At 43.2% G+C, this 19032-nt stretch overlaps 1 protein-coding gene across 5 annotated transcripts in view; it reads right to left on the bottom strand.

Moving 5' to 3' along the window:
• Positions 1–19032, bottom strand: part of LOC139554034 (attractin-like) — a 233635-nt gene that overhangs the window by 53440 nt on the left and 161163 nt on the right. For all 5 annotated transcript variants that reach the window (XM_071366930.1, XM_071366934.1, XM_071366931.1 and 2 more), the window contains exon 25: positions 5023–5084. In XM_071366930.1, coding sequence (XP_071223031.1) covers positions 5023–5084 — 62 coding nt within the window. The remainder of the gene's footprint in view (positions 1–5022; positions 5085–19032) is intronic.

Raw genomic sequence — 19032 nt, 5'->3', positions numbered from 1 at the left:
TAGAGGAGGACTACTGTAATAGATGAATGGGGCTAGTTAGTGTAGGAGGACTACTGTAATAGATGAATGGGGCTAGTAGAGGAGGACTACTGTAATAGATGAATGGGGCTAGTTAGTGTAGGAGGACTACTGTAATAGATCAATGGGGCTAGTAGAGGAGGACTACTGTAATATATGAATGGGGATAGTATAGGAGGACTACTGTAATAGATGAATGATGAATGGGGCTAGTTAGTGTAGGAGGACTACTGTAATAGATCAATGGGGCTAGTTAGTGTAGGAGGACTACTGTAATAGATCAATGGGGCTAGTAGAGGAAGACTACTGTAATATATGAATGGGGCTAGTGTAGGAGGACTACTGTAATAGATGAACGGGGCTAGTTAGTGTAGGAGGACTACTGTAATAGATCAATGGGGCTAGTAGAGGAGGACTACTGTAATATATGAATGGGGCTAGTTAGTGTAGCAGGACTACTGTAATAGATGAATGGGACTAGTTAGTGTATGAGGACTACTGTAATAGATGAATGGGGATAGTTAGTTTAGGAGGACTACTGTAATAGATTATTGGGGCTAGTAGAGGAGGACTACTGTAATAGATGAATGGGGCTAGTAGAGGAGGACTACTGTAATAGATGAATGGGGCTAGTTAGTGTAGGAGGACTACTGTAATAGATGAATGGGGCTAGTTAGTGTAGGAGGACTACTGTAATAGATGAATGGGGCTAGTTAGTGTAGGAGGACTACTGTAATAGATGAACGGGGCAAGTTAGTGTAGGAGGACTACTGTAATAGATGAACGGGGCTAGTTAGTGTAGGAGGACTACTGTAATAGATGAATGGGGCTAGTTAGTGTAGAAGGCCTACTGTAATAGATGAACGGGGCTAGTTAGTGTAGGAGGACTACTGTAATAGATGAATGGGGCTAGTTAGTGTAGGAGGACTACTGTAATAGATGAACGAGGCTAGTTAGTGTAGGAGGACTACTGTAATAGATGAATGGGGCTAGTAGAGGAGGACTACTGTAATAGATGAACGGGGCTAGTTAGTGTAGGAGGACTACTGTAATAGATCAATGGGGCTAGTAGAGGAGGACTACTGTAATATATGAATGGGGCTAGTTAGTGTAGGAGGACTACTGTAATAGATGAATGGGGCTAGTTAGTGTAGGAGGACTACTGTAATAGATGAATGGGGCTAGTTAGTGTAGGAGGACTACTGTAATAGATGAATGGGGCTAGTTAGTGTATGCAGGACTACTGTAATAGATGAATGGGACTAGTTAGTGTAGGAGGACTACTGTAATAGATGAATGGGGATAGTTAGTTTAGGAGGACTACTGTAATAGATCAATGGGGCTAGTAGAGGAGGACTACTGTAATAGATGAACGGGGCTAGTTAGTGTAGGAGGACTACTGTAATAGATGAACGGGGCTAGTTAGTGTAGGAGGACTACTGTAATAGATCAATGGGGCTAGTAGAGGAGGACTACTGTAATAGATGAATGGGGCTAGTAGAGGAGGACTACTGTAATAGATGAATGGGGCTAGTTAGTGTAGGAGGACTACTGTAATATATGAATGGGGCTAGTTAGTGTAGCAGGACTACTGTAATAGATGAATGGGACTAGTTAGTGTATGAGGACTACTGTAATAGATGAATGGGTATAGTTAGTTTAGGAGGACTACTGTAATAGATCAATGGGGCTAGTAGAAGAGGACTACTGTAATAGATGAATGGGGCTAGTAGAGGAGGACTACTGTAATAGATGAATGGGGCTAGTTAGTGTAGGAGGACTACTGTAATAGATGAATGGGGCTAGTTAGTGTAGGAGGACTACTGTAATAGATAAACGGGGCTAGTTAGTGTAGGAGGACTACTGTAATAGATGAATGGGGCTAGTTAGTGTAGAAGGCCTACTGTAATAGATGAACGGGGCTAGTTAGTGTAGGAGGACTACTGTAATAGATCAATGGGGCTAGTAGAGGACTACTGTAATATATGAATGGGGATAGTAGAGGAGGACTACTGTAATAGATGAATGGGGATAGTAGAGGAGGACTACTGTAATAGATGAATGATGAATGGGGCTAGTTAGTGTAGGAGGACTACTGTAATAGATGAAGCGGACTAGTTAGTGTAGGAGGACTACTGTAATAGATCAATGGGGCTAGTAGAGGAGGACTACTGTAATAGATGAACGGGGCTAGTTAGTGTAGGAGGACTACTGTAATAGATGAACGGGGCTAGTTAGTGTAGGAGGACTACTGTAATAGATCAATGGGGCTAGTAGAGGAGGACTACTGTAATATATGAATGGGGCTAGTTAGTGTAGGAGGACTACTGTAATAGATGAATGGGGCTAGTTAGTGTAGGAGGACTACTGTAATAGATGAATGGGCTAGTAGAGGAGGACTACTGTAATAGATGAATGGGACTACTGTAATAGATGAATGGGACTAGTTAGTGTATGAGGACTACTGTAATAGATGAATGGGGATAGTTAGTTTAGGAGGACTACTGTAATAGATCAATGGGGCTAGTAGAGGAGGACTACTGTAATAGATGAACGGGGCTAGTTAGTGTAGGAGGACTACTGTAATAGATGAACGGGGCTAGTTAGTGTAGGAGGACTACTGTAATAGATCAATGGGGCTAGTAGAGGAGGACTACTGTAATATATGAATGGGGCTAGTTAGTGTAGCAGGACTACTGTAATAGATGAATGGGACTAGTTAGTGTATGAGGACTACTGTAATAGATGAATGGGGATAGTTAGTTTAGGAGGACTACTGTAATAGATCAATGGGGCTAGTAGAGGAGGACTACTGTAATATATGAATGGGGCTAGTAGAGGAGGACTACTGTAATAGATGAATGGGGCTAGTTAGTGTAGGAGGACTACTGTAATAGATGAATGGGGCTAGTTAGTGTATGAGGACTACTGTAATAGATGAATGGGGCTAGTTAGTGTAGGAGGACTACTGTAATAGATGAACGGGGCTAGTTAGTGTAGGAGGACTACTGTAATAGATGAACGGGGCTAGTTAGTGTAGGAGGACTCCTGTAATAGATGAATGGGGCTAGTTAGTGTAGAAGGCCTACTGTAATAGATGAACGGGGCTAGTTAGTGTAGGAGGACTACTGTAATAGATGAATGGGGCTAGTTAGTGTAGGAGGACTACTGTAATAGATGAATGGGGCTAGTAGAGGAGGACTACTGTAATAGATGAACGGGGCTAGTTAGTGTAGGAGGACTACTGTAATAGATGAATGGGGCTAGTAGAGGAGGACTACTGTTATAGATCAATGGGGCTAGTAGAGGAGGACTACTGTAATAGATGAACGGGGCTAGTTAGTGTAGGAGGACTACTGTAATAGATGAATGGGGCTAGTAGAGGAGGACTACTGTAATAGATGAACGGGGCTAGTTAGTGTAGGAGGACTACTGTAATAGATGAATGGGGCTAGTAGAGGAGGACTACTGTAATAGATGAATGGGGCTAGTAGAGGAGGACTACTGTAATAGATGAATGGGGCTAGTTAGTGTAGGAGGCCTACTGTAATAGATGAATGGGGCTAGTAGAGGAGGACTACTGTAATAGATGAATGGGGCTAGTTAGTGTAGGAGGATTACTGTTCCATCACTGTTCCATCAATGTTCCATCAATGTTCTATCAATGTTCCATCACTGTTCAATCACTGTTCCATCAATGTTCTATCAATGTCCCATCACTGTTCCATCAATGTTCCATCACTATTCCATCACTGTTCCATCACTGTTCTATCAATGTTCCATCACTGTTCCATCACTGTTCCATCACTGTTCTATCACTGTTCCATCACTGTTCCATCAATGTTCCATCACTGTTCCATCACTGTTCCATCACTGTTCCATCACTGTTCTATCAATGTCCCATCACTGTTCCATCAATGTTCCATCACTGTTCCATCAATGTTCCATCAATGTTCCATCACTGTTCCATCACTGTTCCATCACTGTTCCATCACTGTTCCATCACTGTTCCATCAATGTTCCATCAATGTTCCATCACTGTTCCATCACTGTTCCATCACTGTTCTATCACTGTTCCATCACTGTTCCATCAATGTTCCATCAATGTTCTATCACTGTTCCATCACTGTTCCATCACTGTTCCATCAATGTTCTATCACTGTTCCATCACTGTTCCATCACTGTTCCATCACTGTTCCATCACTGGTCTATCACTGGTCTATCACTGGTCTATCACTGTTCCATCACTGTTCCATCACTGTTCCATCACTGTTCCATCAATGTTCCATCACTGTTCCATCACTGTTCCATCACTGTTCCATCACTGTTCCATCAATGTTCCATCACTGTTCCATCACTGTTCTATCACTGTTCCATCAATGTTCTATCACTGTTCTATCAATGTTCTATCACTGTTCCATCAATGATCCATCACTGTTCCATCAATGATCCATCACTGTTCTATCAATGCTCCATCACAGCTCCATCACAGCTCCATCACAGCTCCATCACTCCTGTTGTGTTGATAGGCAAGCTCCGAATTGAATTCACAAGTAAGCAACAGTACTTATAAACTCTTCCAGGTCGCTCAGATATAAACTGACCTTAAGACACAAACACACACACACACACAGTTAAACACTGTCTCTCTAGCATACGTGTGACATCCAGGGAGCCACACACCCTCTGTATTTCTGTCCCACTCTGCTGTTGGTCTGGTTCTGAGACCGATAACACATTACAGCAGTATTACATTCCTACACTCTACCAGCAACCCACCATTACATTTACATTTAAGTCATTTAGCAGACGCTCTTATCCAGAGCGACTTACAAATTGGATGAGGTTCCAGAGTTCTGCTATCCACCAACATCGCCGTGGCTACACGTAGTGTGGTGTTGGACTGTTGGTATCCACAGTGACAGAGAGAGGAAGAGGAGAAGGACGAGGAAGAGGATAATGAACAGGAGGAGGAAGAAATGAGGAAGAAGAGGCGGCGCTCACCTGAAGAACGTGACGAAGAACTGCACCAGATCCATGAAGTTACTGTGCTGAGAGAAGGCAATCTGAGGAGAGGAGAGACAAGTAAACAGACAGGTTAACACAGAGAGAAAGAGACAGACAGGCAGACAGACAGGTTAACAGACAGAGAGAAAGACAGACATGTTAACAGACAGAGAGAAAGACAGACAGGTTAACAGACAGAGAGAAAGACAGAGGCAGACAGACATGTTAACAGACAGAGAGAAAGACAGACAGACATGTTAACAGACAGAGAGAAAGACAGACATGTTAACAGACAGAAAGACAGACAGGCAGACAGACAGGTTAACAGACAGGCAGACAGACAGGTTAACAGACAGGTTAACAGACAGGCAGACAGACAGGTTAACAGACAGGGAGAAAGACAGACAGTTTAACAGACAGAGAGAAAGACAGACAGGCAGACAGACATGTTAACAGAGATGGGTTAAGAGATAGACAGTGAGAAAGCCTGGTATTACTCTGTCATTGTGAAAGTCAAGCCCCCTCCGTCTTTCCTAAATCAGTCTATATAACACAATGTCAGTGTTAGAATCGTAATATCAAACACAACTGGAGTCAGAACCAGTTTTAGGAGGGCATGTAATTTCTGGAATGGTTTTCCCCCGTTGCCCCTCATTTTCCCAACAGTTGGGCCTGCTCCGCTCCTTCTCCCAAAGTAGTTGATGGTGCCGTGCCCAGTTGATAATCACTATAACTATACCGAAACTCATTTCACACATATAACAGATGACATAAATAAAGTAAAGTATGATGGGGCGGTAGGGAGAGAATGGGTGAGTTGATGAGCGATGAGAAGCGAACGATGCAGAATTGTGTCATCACCAATTGTGAATGAAGAACAGGGCCATTCAATTGAATTGATCTATTCTAATTCTATTCTCTAAATGACATGTACCCTATATCAATCCATTCAATTGAATTGATCTACTCTAATTCTATTCTCTAAATGACATGTACCCTATATCAATCCACTCAATGAATTGATCTACTCTAATTCTATTCTCTAAATGACATGTACCCTATATCAATCCACTCAATGAATTGATCTACTCTAATTCTATTCTCTAAATGACATGTACCCTATATCAATCCACTCAATGAATTGATCTACTCTAATTCTATTCTCTAAATGACATGTACCCTATATCAATCCACTCAATGAATTGATCTACTCTAATTCTATTCTCTAAATGACATGTACCCTATATCAATCCACTCAATCCAAGCAATGAATTGTGATGATCATTCTTCTGATTCTCAGCCCAGAACCTACACCTTCAAGGATTAAGCGCAAAATAGCCAGAACGATGCGCACTGAGCAGGTGCCCGCTGCCACCACCAAATGAAACGGTGTGAGACAGGAGGGGTGAGACAGGAGGGGTGAGACAGGAGGGGACGGCACCGTTCGGATAGAACGAGGCGGTGACAATGCTACGGGCTGATTATCGCACTACAGACCTGGGTTCGATCCCTGCCGGCAGTGACCGGGAGACCCGTGACGCGGCGCACAATTGGTCCTTGTGGCACGCCGGGCGCCCGGAAGCTGACTTTCGGTCGCCAGCTTGACAGTGTTTCCTCCCGACACATTGGTGCGGCTGGCTTCCGGGTTAAGCGAGCAGTGTGTCAAGAAACAGTGTGGCTTGGCTGGGTCGTGTTTCGGAGGACGCACGGCTCTAGACCGTCGCCTCTCCCGAGTCTAAAGGGGAGTTGCAGCGATGGGACAAGACTGTAACTACCAATTGGATATCTCGAAATTGGGGAGAAAAAGGGTAAGAAGTAAAAAATATATAAAAAATAATAAAATTAGCAACTCACTCACCAGTTTCCGTTCCTCTGACTATTTAATAACATTACATATTGTATTCTGTCTCTGTTGTTCATTCAGTTAAGCCTGTACTCCAATGAAATGACATTATTGTTTTTAAGCTGATATTCACTATTTATCAAGTACACTTGGTGCTTATAATGAGGGTTAGGCTACTGATGTTTTCACCATTTGACCGTGCATCTTGGTGATTGGGGAATTTTAATTTTTTATCATTGTAAAAAGAAGCTGTTACCGTGTTCAAATGCTTTTTGTTTCATAGTTGTAACAAAGGCACATATCATTTGCGGCGTGCATCATCAGCAGTCATTGTAGCCTGTTATTTCACTTCCCCTAGATGTGAGAACCATGAGCCCACCAAACGTTGCACCATGTCTACAATGTAGAAAACACGCCACTAGTCTAAACCGTTTAATAGCTAGGCTATCCACATTACCAAACCGGTCAATAGTTAGGCTATCCACATTACCAAACCGGTCAATAGCTAGGCTATCCACATTACCAAACCGTTTAATAGCTAGGCTATCCACATTACCAAACCGTTTAATAGCTAGGCTATCCATATTACCAAACCGTTTAATAGCTAGGCTATCCACATAACCAAAACGTTTAATAGTTAGGCTATCCATATTACCAAACCGTTTAATAGCTAGGCTATCCACATTACCAAACCGTTTAATAGCTAGGCTATCCATATTACCAAACCGTTTAATAGCTAGGCTATCCATATTACCAAACCGTTTAATAGCTAGGCTATCCACATTACCGTTTAATAGCTTGCTGTCCCCAGTCCACCTGGCCTTGCTGCTATTCCAGTTTCAACTGTTCTGCCTGCGGTTATGGAACCGCCACCTGTCCCAGACCTGCTGTTTTCAACTCTTAATGATCGGCTATGAAAAGCCAACTGAAAATTATTCATGATTATTATTTGACCATGCTTGTCACTTATGAACATTTTGAACATCTTGGCATAGTTCTGTTATAATCTCCACCCGGCACAGCCAGAAGAGGATTGGCCACCCCTCATAGCCTGGTTCCTCTCTAGGTTTCTTCCTAGGTTTTGGCCTTTCTAGGGAGATTTTCCTAGCCAACGTGCTTCTACACCTGCATTGCTTGCTGTTTGGGGTTTTAGGCTGGGTTTCTGTACAGCACTTCGAGATATTAGCTGATGTACGAAGGGCTATATAAAATAAACTTGATTGATTGATTACCAAACCGTTTAATAGCTAGGCTATCCATATTACCAAACCGTTTAATAGCTAGGCTATCCATATTACCAAACCGTTTAATAGCTAGGCTATCCACATAACCAAACCGTTTAATAGCTAGGCTATCCATATTACCAAACCGTTTAATAGCTAGGCTATCCATATTACCAAACCGTTTAATAGCTAGGCTATCCATATTACCAAACCGTTCAATAGTTAGGCTATCCACATAACCAAACCGTTTAATAGCTAGGCTATCCATATTACCAAACCGTTCAATAGCTAGGCTATCCACATTACCAAACCGTTTAATAGCTAGGCTATCCACATTACCAAACCGTTCAATAGCTAGGCTATCCACATTACCAAACCGTTTAATAGCTAGGCTATCCATATTACCAAACCGTTTAATCGCTAGGCTATCCATATTTCCAAACCGTTTAATAGCTAGGCTTTCCATATTACCAAACCGTTTAATAGTTAGGCTATCCACATTACCAACCCGTTTAATAGCTAGGCTATCCACATTACCAAACCGTTTAATAGCTAGGCTATCCACATTACCAAACCGTTTAATAGCTAGGCTATCCATATTACCAAACCGTTTAATAGCTAGGCTATCCACATTACCAAACCGTTTAATAGCTAGGCTATCCACATTACCAAACCGTTTAATAGCTAGGCTATCCATATTACCAAACCGTTTAATAGCTAGGCTATCCATATTACCGGAGCTTCAAAACTTTGGAAATAAAAATCGATTGGAAAGTCAAAGATAATGGTTTCCCCTATCCATCTGTGGATAATGTTTCCCTACGTGACAAATCCAGCTCCAGAACCTGGGGCGGCAGCGTAGCCTAGTGGTTAGAGCGTTGGACTAGTAACCGAAAGGTTACAAGTTCAAATCCCGAGCTGACAAGGTACAAATCTGTGGTTCCGTCCCTGAATAAGGCAGTTAAACCCACCGTCATTCAAAATAAGAATTTGTTCTTAACTGACTTGCCTAGTTAAATAAAAGTAAAATAAAATAAAAAATCTACATTACCGAACCGTTTAATAGCTAGGCAGAGAAAACTTGAGATAAAAATCGATTGGAAAGTCAAAGATAATGGTTTCCCCTATCCTAAAATTTTTCCCTACATGACAAATCCAGCTCCAGAACCTGTCATAGCCTAGCTGGCTAATCTTTTGAATACCGTGTAACAACATACCATTAGTTAGCTAGATAAGGTTGGCATGCTAGCTAGCTCCCTACTTGTTGTTACTGTGGGGTTTTGCTAGGCTTAGCGTGCTAAAATAACTATAAACTAGAAGGATTTTACATTAATTAAAGTTTAAGCTACTGACTCATGTAGGCCTGACAATTTGTCTTTGTTCTCAGGAGTAACAGTTCTCATAGCCTAACCATGAGGCCACAGCCTGAAATATGTGTGTATGCAACAATGTACAAGGGCATAAGATATGAACAGCAGTGTGAAATGTGTGTGTTAAGAAGGGCACTGTACTGTGTGACCGAAACTGTGCTAATCTTAGAGAGGCACAGGAGGGGTGTAGAGGGAGGGGGGTGAATCAGGAGACTGCTGACTATGGTGTACAATAGACAATAATAGATAAACTATACACACGAAGATCATCTGTGAGGTTCTGAATTATGCACTACAACCCAATACTATATGTGATTGAATACTCAAATTGAATATTAGCAACTGTTGTTCTGGGCGCCTGGGTGTCTGTGTGTGTGTGCTGGAAGTAACAGTTAGCTCAGATAAGAAGCTGGGAAGCTGTGGTTAGCCTTGAGCGAGAACAGTGGACAATGTATACAGGTGCAAATAGCTCAGACAATATTACAGAGCTGTCTGACCTCAGTCTTTGGGGTGAAGGAGCGTGATCTACACAGCAACAGCGTCGGGACATCACATGCGCTAAGGGGCTAGGACTAGCTTAAGCGCCAACACCAACGATAGGCTGGGTGAGTCTAAACCACGCCCAGTCTCTACTCTGACAGGCCGGCTCGGAAGCGGGAACTATCTCTGTCATGAGTATATTATAATATCTTTGTCAGGAACAAGTGTCTTCTCTGTTTTTCATCCTGCGTGATGTTACAGTGAACCCGTATATACGGAAATTGCATTTGCCATTTATTAACTTTTGAATTAAACAATTATTTTAACCAAGTTCAGGTGTGCTATTGTTCCTATCTCAGTCGAACCTTCGCAGCCTTAACATTACTTGTCCACTCCACATGGAAATCACCCACAACGTTCTCACCCCTCAATTCGTAAATATGTATCAATTATGTATTAGCAGCCTGCATCATTCTTTGTGAATATGTATTAGCGGCCTGCGTCATTCTTTGTGAATATGTATTAGCGGCCTGCGTCATTCTTTGTGAATATGTATTAGCGGCCTGCATCATTCTTTGTGAATATGTATTAGCGGCCTGCGTCATTCTTTGTGAATATGTATTAGCGGCCTGCGTCATTCTTTGTGAATATGTATTAGCGGCCTGCGTCATTCTTTGTGAATATGTATTAGCGGCCTGCGTCATTCTTTGTGAATATGTATTAGCGGCCTGCGTCATTCTTTGAATATGTATTAGCGGCCTGCGTCATTCTTTGTGAATATGTATTAGCGGCCTGCGTCATTCTTTGTGAATATGTATTAGCGGCCTGCGTCATTCTTTGTGAATATGTATTAGCGGCCTGCGTCATTCTTTGTGAATATGTATTAGCGGCCTGCGTCATTCTTTGTGAATATGTATTAGCAGCCTGCGTCATTCTTTGTGAATATGTATTAGCGGCCTGCGTCATTCTTTGTGAATTGGAAACTAGGTGTATGTCGCACGTCACTACTTCACAGAATAAGCATTTGAATGTAAACATTAATTTTTTTGTTTTAAAATGCGTTGTTTGGCAGAAATGCCTAATGTAAGGTGAACTTTCATGTGCCTTAATAACAAACTTGTATTCCATCCATAAATACGAAAAAAATTGTTAAAATTACAAGCCTAGTTGGTTTAGCCATGGAAAAAGACCCCGTGTTGCCAACTCCTCAGTAAGGAAAGTAGCTATTGGCTGTCCTAAAATGCGCTAAATGACGTCATCACCTAATTTGCATAATTGTCCGTGTGCATCTAATTGTGATGGACGCTGTAGGAGAGAGGACTAACGTCGAGAGAGAGAGAACACCCTAAATATGTTTAGCACTACAAATGAGCAAGCTGCAGAGAGCGGCTCACACAGCGAATAAGAACCAGATATGAGGCCATACTCCTCCTTCACCACTTTATGGACCCCATTGTTAATCCCCGTCATAAGAGGCATTGTCAGTCCCTATCCCCAGGAGTTTCTCTTTTTTAAGACAACACCACAGCCACAACAGCACGGGCTATAGATTTGGCATCTCCTCCAACTCAACAAGCCCCAGAAATGTTGATACCATTGTCTGCTTGGTGTCACTAAAGTACCTTATCACAACCCCCAGGTACTTAGAAACACTTACATCTGTGGACTCATGGAGGAGGAGGCTGAAACGCTGGTCACCCCTCATCTGCGACCAACTCTTCCAGAAAGTATGGTGCTAGAACACCATGAATCATTTCTGTGCTCTTTGTCCTGTGCATTTTGAAGTGGGTAGCAGCAGTGGCGTCTGAGAAAGCAGCTCTACATGCTTCTCCAATGTGATCACATGCCAGCATGGAACAGTGTTCAGCGATAGCTAATGCCATGGTGGCCTCAGACTTTTTTGCAGTGTACATTTTTTTTAACCATAAATGGCAGCTTGTTTTAGATGGAACTGTTATAAGGCTTTGCCTTTTGAGTATGTTTTTGAGTTGTCATGTGTTTTTTTACATCACTAAGTTTGTCGTAGAAATCAGCCTTACAATACAGGCAGTCAGCCTTCGAATTTGAATTCAGAGTTTGATTCCCACTCCTTTCTGTATTTAAGGGTGTACAGTTTAGACTGATGATGAACTAGCCAGCTAGATGTTTAGCTTACGTCACAAAGAGGCACACACACAGTGGACAAGGTGAGTAAGAGACTGAGGCTGTGTGAGTCAAATGCAGTGATGTATTTTAGACAAAGAACATTTTACATTTACATCCCGCCCTGAATGTAAGCCAGGGTGGGATTAGCCAGCGGCGGCTTCCCGCATGAGAGATTCATTTGCAGTCTGGAGAGGTGAACATCTCCTGCTCTGACAACTGGGAGGGACCGCTGCGCGAGGACTGGGCCGCCTGTGAGTGCTTTGGGACGGGGGTGGGGCCCCCGGCAGCACCCGCTGCTTGTTGAGAAGAGTAAGAACGATACGTGCTTTCACGTCAGAGTCTCCAAAAGTCTCCAATAACACACCAGAAAAAGTTGCTAGATTTGTCGCTAATTGATTTTTTTTTTAAATGTGCCGCTAGATGGGTCTGAATACTCGCTAAATATAGTGACAAAGTTGCTAAGTTGGCAACACTGAAAAGACCAGGAACCTTCCCACTAGCCATGATTGGCTGAGATAATGTATGGGCTGGACATTCCCGGGAGATGAGTTTGGATTGGTCTGCCATGTAGTACTCTTCTGTTAATAACATGAGCTGTTCAGTATGTGTTGACAGTCCTTTCTACCGCACCGTTTTTGAAAGATATAACGTTAGCCATCGAGAACTACAAAAGTTCTGCTACTTGTCTCAACAACATCGATGCCCTGAATTTAGCGGGCGCCATCGACAGATCAGTAGGAAAAAGTGATGGGCTCCTTTCTACACACGCCCCAGTCAGTGTGAACCGGAGTGACTTGACACAACGCCGGCCAAACAAGATGTAGCTACAAACAAACCAGAGCTAAATGGTTCCAGTCAGTGTGAACCGGAGTGACTTGACACAACGCCGGCCAAACAAGATGTAGCTACAAACAAAACAGAGTTAAATGGTTCCAGTCAGTGTGAAGCGTTCCTCCATGTATACGAGTAACTACATTTTCCAGATAAGTTTCGAATTTTGTCAGAAGGTCATTATTATTGAAAGTAAAAGCTGTTAGTTAGCTAGCAAACGTTAGCTTGCTGGCTCGCTAGCTAACGAACGTGTATGATCTGTGTAGTAACATTAGTTGAATCAGAAGTACATTTGAATTGCTAGTTCTAGCCTAATGTTAGCTAGTTAAACATTGACCCTAGTCTGTTAGCATTAGCTACCTGCAGATTCATACTACAGCAACGACAATGTTTGTATTGGTAGTAGTATGAGTTGGGGTTATGCCGGTTCGTTGTTTAGCTAGCTAGCTACCTAGCTAGCTACATGTCTAAACAAAAGACTCCACTTCGGGACGGATTATTACATGACCCATCAAGTTAGCCAGGTGTGTCTGGGGGTGATTACGGCCATCAATTGTATTACATGAACATGTGTAGACAATAGTGACCCCTCCACTTAACTAGATGTGACTGGGAGGTGGTTATAGCATTTCCTTCACATGAATTTAGACAAGTGTGTCGGGTCATCTAATAACGATATCTGGACACTTTCTGTTGTTGATATTGCATGTATGCAAGTACTGTCACTGTACCGTTTACACCTTCTGTATCCTGTGCATGTGACGAATAAACGGACATTTTATTTGACATAGCGTGTGTTTACCACATGGCATCACATGTGAATCCTTGAAGAGACGGATGGAACTAAGGCTGAATGGGTGCTGAATGGGTGCTGAATGGGTGCTGAATGGGTGCTGAATGGGTGCTGACTGGGTGCTGAATGGGTGCTGAATGGGTGCTGAATGGGTGCTGAATGGGTGCTGAATGGGGGCTGAATGGGGGCTGAATGGGTGCTGAATGGGGGCTGAATGGGGGCTGAATGGGTGCTGAATGGGTGCTGAATGGGTGCTGAATGGGTGCTGAATGGGTGCTGAATGGGTGGAGACAAAGAAGACCTCTTCACCCAAAACATTCTATGGCTATTTTCTCAAAATTGGGGTTACAGGTTAATTAACTTTCAAAGCAGAATTACTTTCCCATTGTTCCTCAACTGTAGTGTATGATATACCATTTTCTAGCTCTGAGTCTCTACTTCTATCCAATATAAAAAACAGCATTAAACATTTTTCTACATAAGCCAGAATCGAGGTGGTCGGTTACATATAGTAGCCAAATCTTGGGAAAACAAAGTTCCAAAGGCTGGACCTAATATTGTGTATAAGAGGTCCTACAAGAGGTTTTGTAGTGATTCCGATGATAATGTAAAGAATATTTGCTGGTCAGTGGTTTGTAATGAGGAGCACTTGACACATTTCTGAAATAAGACTGTCCTGCTCGGCTCAGGTTACCAATGACCACAAGCCTGCAGAGAGATCCCACCCCCACCAGAGGAGAAGGGATCTCAAGGGATAGGAAGATGGGGGGGGGGGGTTATGACACCTCACGCCCATTGTAAATCTAAGGCAGGAGACCAAATTCCTTTGTCCTCTCACTATGGAGAACTATGGAGAACATTAACATGCAATAAACGGACTTTGGGACAAGGGGTTTCTTCAGCCACAATGGTGGTAATGACGATAGATGGAATATGAAAATGAATGTCATTTTTGTTATGTTATTAAAAGTTAAAGGACAACGTTAAAACGAAAACATTGTAAATGTAATATGTGCTTGATGTTTATACATTGTGTGGAAAATGTCCAAATCAAAGAGCATGTTTTTGTAAAGATGAAATGTGAAGTTAGTTGTCTAAATTGGATCTGAGTCAAATCCAGACCTCCAGCCTCGTAACTTGATACGCCCAGAGAATTGCCCTAAAGGTGGACGACGCCCACTTCTGACCCGAGGGTATAAGACATGTGAGTTAAGAATTAACATATCAGACTAAGTGACCCGAGGGTATAAAACATGTGAGTTAAGAATTAACATATCAGACTAAGTGACCCTGAGCTGCAGCAAAGGTCTGAGTAGTCAACGAACCCAAAACGCAACACGAGGTTGAAGACAAAGGAACCCTTTTCTACCCAAGCTACGGATGAGTAGCTGTGTCTAAGAGGGTGAATTCAAGCCGGACCACCCGGTCTCCACTCCCCATCGAATCGTGTATCTACACTGTTTTTATACCTACGCTGTGAGCCCTGAGCTACAGGGCTGGCTGTCCTCAGAAGAACCCTTTCAGAACGAGGGCGAGGAATCAGACCACTAAGCCAAAAGGACACTGACATCGTGAGGACAACCAGAGAGTTACACCCTGTAACCAGAGAACCCTTTCAGAACGAGGGCGAGGAAACAGACCACTAAGCCAAAAGGACACTGACATCGTGAGGACAACCAGAGAGTTGCACCCTGTAACCAGAGAACCCTTTCAGAACGAGGGCGAGGAATCAGACCACTAAGCCAAAAGGACACTGACATCGTGAGGACAACCAGAGAGTTGCACCCTGTAACCAGAGAACCCTTTCAGAACGAGGGCGAGGAAACAGACCACTAAGCCAAAAGGACACTGACATCGTGAGGACAACCAGAGAGTTACACCAGAGAAGTGTGTCATTGAGAAGCCTAAACGGTCTACGCAGAGACCCCCATCTGAGCCCTTCTACACGTAATTACATCATTATATTCTGACCCATAAGAGCGGCAGTTCGGGGCAAGGCTTAAAATAAGCATAGCTGACAAATGCACCCTAATGTATATTTCTCTCGTGTACTTTGTCTTTTTCTCTCTCTTTTAAATCCCCATTGTGGGTAACACGCGCCAGAGTGCGTTGGCCCGTTATACTAAGTTCTAATCAATAGCCTAGAATGTGTTTTTGTGTGTATCTTTTATCATCATTTTAGCTTGCTAGTAAATACATAATCCACTAAGATTGATGTGGTACGATCTCATTGGTGGGATCCGGGTCCGTGCAGATTCCCGGATTATGCGACGTTCAGAATGAGACTGTAGAGGAAATTGATTGATTAGCGACTGTTGTAAAAGTGATATTCTTTGAGTTAATTTGGGAAATAGAAACTCAATAAAACTAATTTTCCCATGGTGCCCCAGGTTAATGAGTTAATAATGGCCTGATTCATTTAATCACGTAATTATAAACCGTTAATCATTCGATGAGCGGCAGTCGTCACATTAACTAATACAATGTCACAACATGAAATAAGCATGCACCCATTAAGAAAATGACAACAAAAAAACGTAAATCACAGTGGACTGCCGAGGAATTGAAAAATGTTATGTTTGAGAGGGATGAGGCAAAAGGAGTGTTAAATAAGTCTGGCTGCACAACCGATTAGCAAACCTACTGCAAATTGAGAAATCATGTGACTAAACAGAATAAAAAGAATCTATACAGAATGACAGTAAAATGCTTTAGAACACATCAAATTAAATTTAGGGAAAAAAGGCAAACTCAGCTCCATCATTCATTCAATCAGATGTTTCATTCATCACTAAACCCACTGATATTGCCAACTACTTTAATGTTTTCATTGGCAAACTTAGACATGACGTGCCAGCAACAAACCTACACATGTACCCTATATTTAACTAGGCAAGTCCATTAAGAACAAATTCTTATTTACTACGATGGCCTACTGGGGAACAGTGGATTAACTGCCTTGTTCAGGGGCAGAATGACAGATTTCTACCTTGTCAGCTCGGGGATTTGATCCAGAAACCTGCCGGTTACTGGCCCAACACTCTAACCACCAGGCTACCTGCCACCCCAAAGTATAACTGACCAAATTATGAAAGACAGGCCTTGTACACTAAACATGTAAAGTGTTGGTCCCATGTTTCATGAGCTGATATAAAAGATCCCAGAAATGTTCCATACCCACAAAAAGCTCATTTCTCTCAAATGTTTTGCACACATTTATTTACATCCCTGTTAGTGAGCATTTCTCCTTTGCCAAGATAATCCATCCACCTGACAGGTGTGGCATATCAAGTAGCTGATTAAACAGCATGATCATTACACAGGTGCACCTTGTGTTGGGGACAATAAAAGGCAACTAAAATGTGCAGTTGTGTCACACAACAAAATGCCAAAGATGTCTCAACTTTTGAGGGAGAGTGGAATTAACATGCTGACTGCAGGAATGTCCACCAGAGCTGTTGCCAGAGAATGTTATGTTCATTTATCTACCAAAATCCACCTCAAATCTTTGAAATGTTGCATTTATATTTTTTATTCAGCATCATTTTGAAATTTGTAAAGTGACTATGGATGAAGTGAACTTTTTCACCAATCACCAATGACGAGCCACCTGGGTCTGACAACTTGGATGGAAAACACCACACCACACCACCCCACTATCACCACTACACACCACCACCACTACACACCACCCCACTATCACCACTACACACCACCACCACTACACACCACCCCACTATCACCACCACACACCACCCCACTATCACACCACCCCACTATCACCACTACACACCACCCCACTATCACCACTACACACCACCACCACTACACACCACCCCACTATCACCACCACACACCACCCCACTATCACACCACCCCACTATCACCACTACACACCACCCCACTATCACCACTACTACCACCCCACTATCACCACCACACACCACCCCACTATCACCACTACATACCACCACCACTACACACCACCCCACTATCACCACTACACACCACCACCACTACACACCACCCCACTATCACCACCACACACCACCCCACTATCACACCACCCCACTATCACCACTACACACCACCCCACTATCACCACTACACACCACCCCACTATCACCACCACACACCACCCCACTATCACACCACCCCACTATCACCACCACACACCACCCCACTATCACACCACCCCACTATCACCACAATCACCACTACACACCACCACTACACACCACTACACACCACTATCACCACCACTATCACCACTACACACCACCACTACACACCACACCACCACTACACACCACTATCACCACTACACACCACTATCACCACCACTATCACCACTACACACCACTATCACCACTACACACCACCACTACACACCACTATCACCACTACACACCACCACTACACACCACTATCACCACACCACACCACCACTATACACCACTATCACCACCATTACATTTTACATTTAAGTCATTTAGCAGACGCTCTTATCCAGAGCGACTTACAAATTGGAAAGATCATACATATTCATCCTGGTCCCCCCGTGGGGAATGAACCCACAACCCTGGCGTTGCAAACGCCATGCTCTACCAACTGAGCCACACGGGACCACACCACTACACACCACTATCACCACTAAACACCACTACACACCACCACTATCACCACTATACACCACTACACACCACTACACACCACCATCACCACTATACACCACCACTACACACCACTATCACCACTATACACCACCACTACACAGCACCTCTATCACCACTACACACCACCACTATACACCACCACTACACACCACCTCTATCACCACTACACACCACCACTACACACCACTACACACCACCATACACCACCAATACACACCACTACTACACACCACCTCTATCACCACTACACACCACTATCACCACTATACACCACCACTATACACCACTACACACCACCACTATCACCACTACACACCACCACTATCACCACTACACACCACCACTATCACCACTACTATCACCACTACTATCACCACTACACGCCACCACTACACACCACCTCTATCACCACCTCTATCACCACTACACACCACCACTATACACCACTACACACCACCACTATACACCACTATCACCACTACACACCACCACTATACACCACTATCACCACTACACACCACCACTATACACCACTACACACCACCACTATACACCACTATCACCACTACACACCACCACTATCACCACTACACACCACCACTATCACCACTACACACCACCACTATACACCTCTATCACCACTACG

Source organism: Salvelinus alpinus, chromosome 25 (assembly GCF_045679555.1).
Source record: "Salvelinus alpinus chromosome 25, SLU_Salpinus.1, whole genome shotgun sequence".
Taxonomy (NCBI): Eukaryota; Metazoa; Chordata; class Actinopteri; order Salmoniformes; family Salmonidae; genus Salvelinus; species Salvelinus alpinus.
Note: the sequence above shows the minus strand (reverse complement) of the source record. Positions and strands in the feature narration are given on the sequence as shown.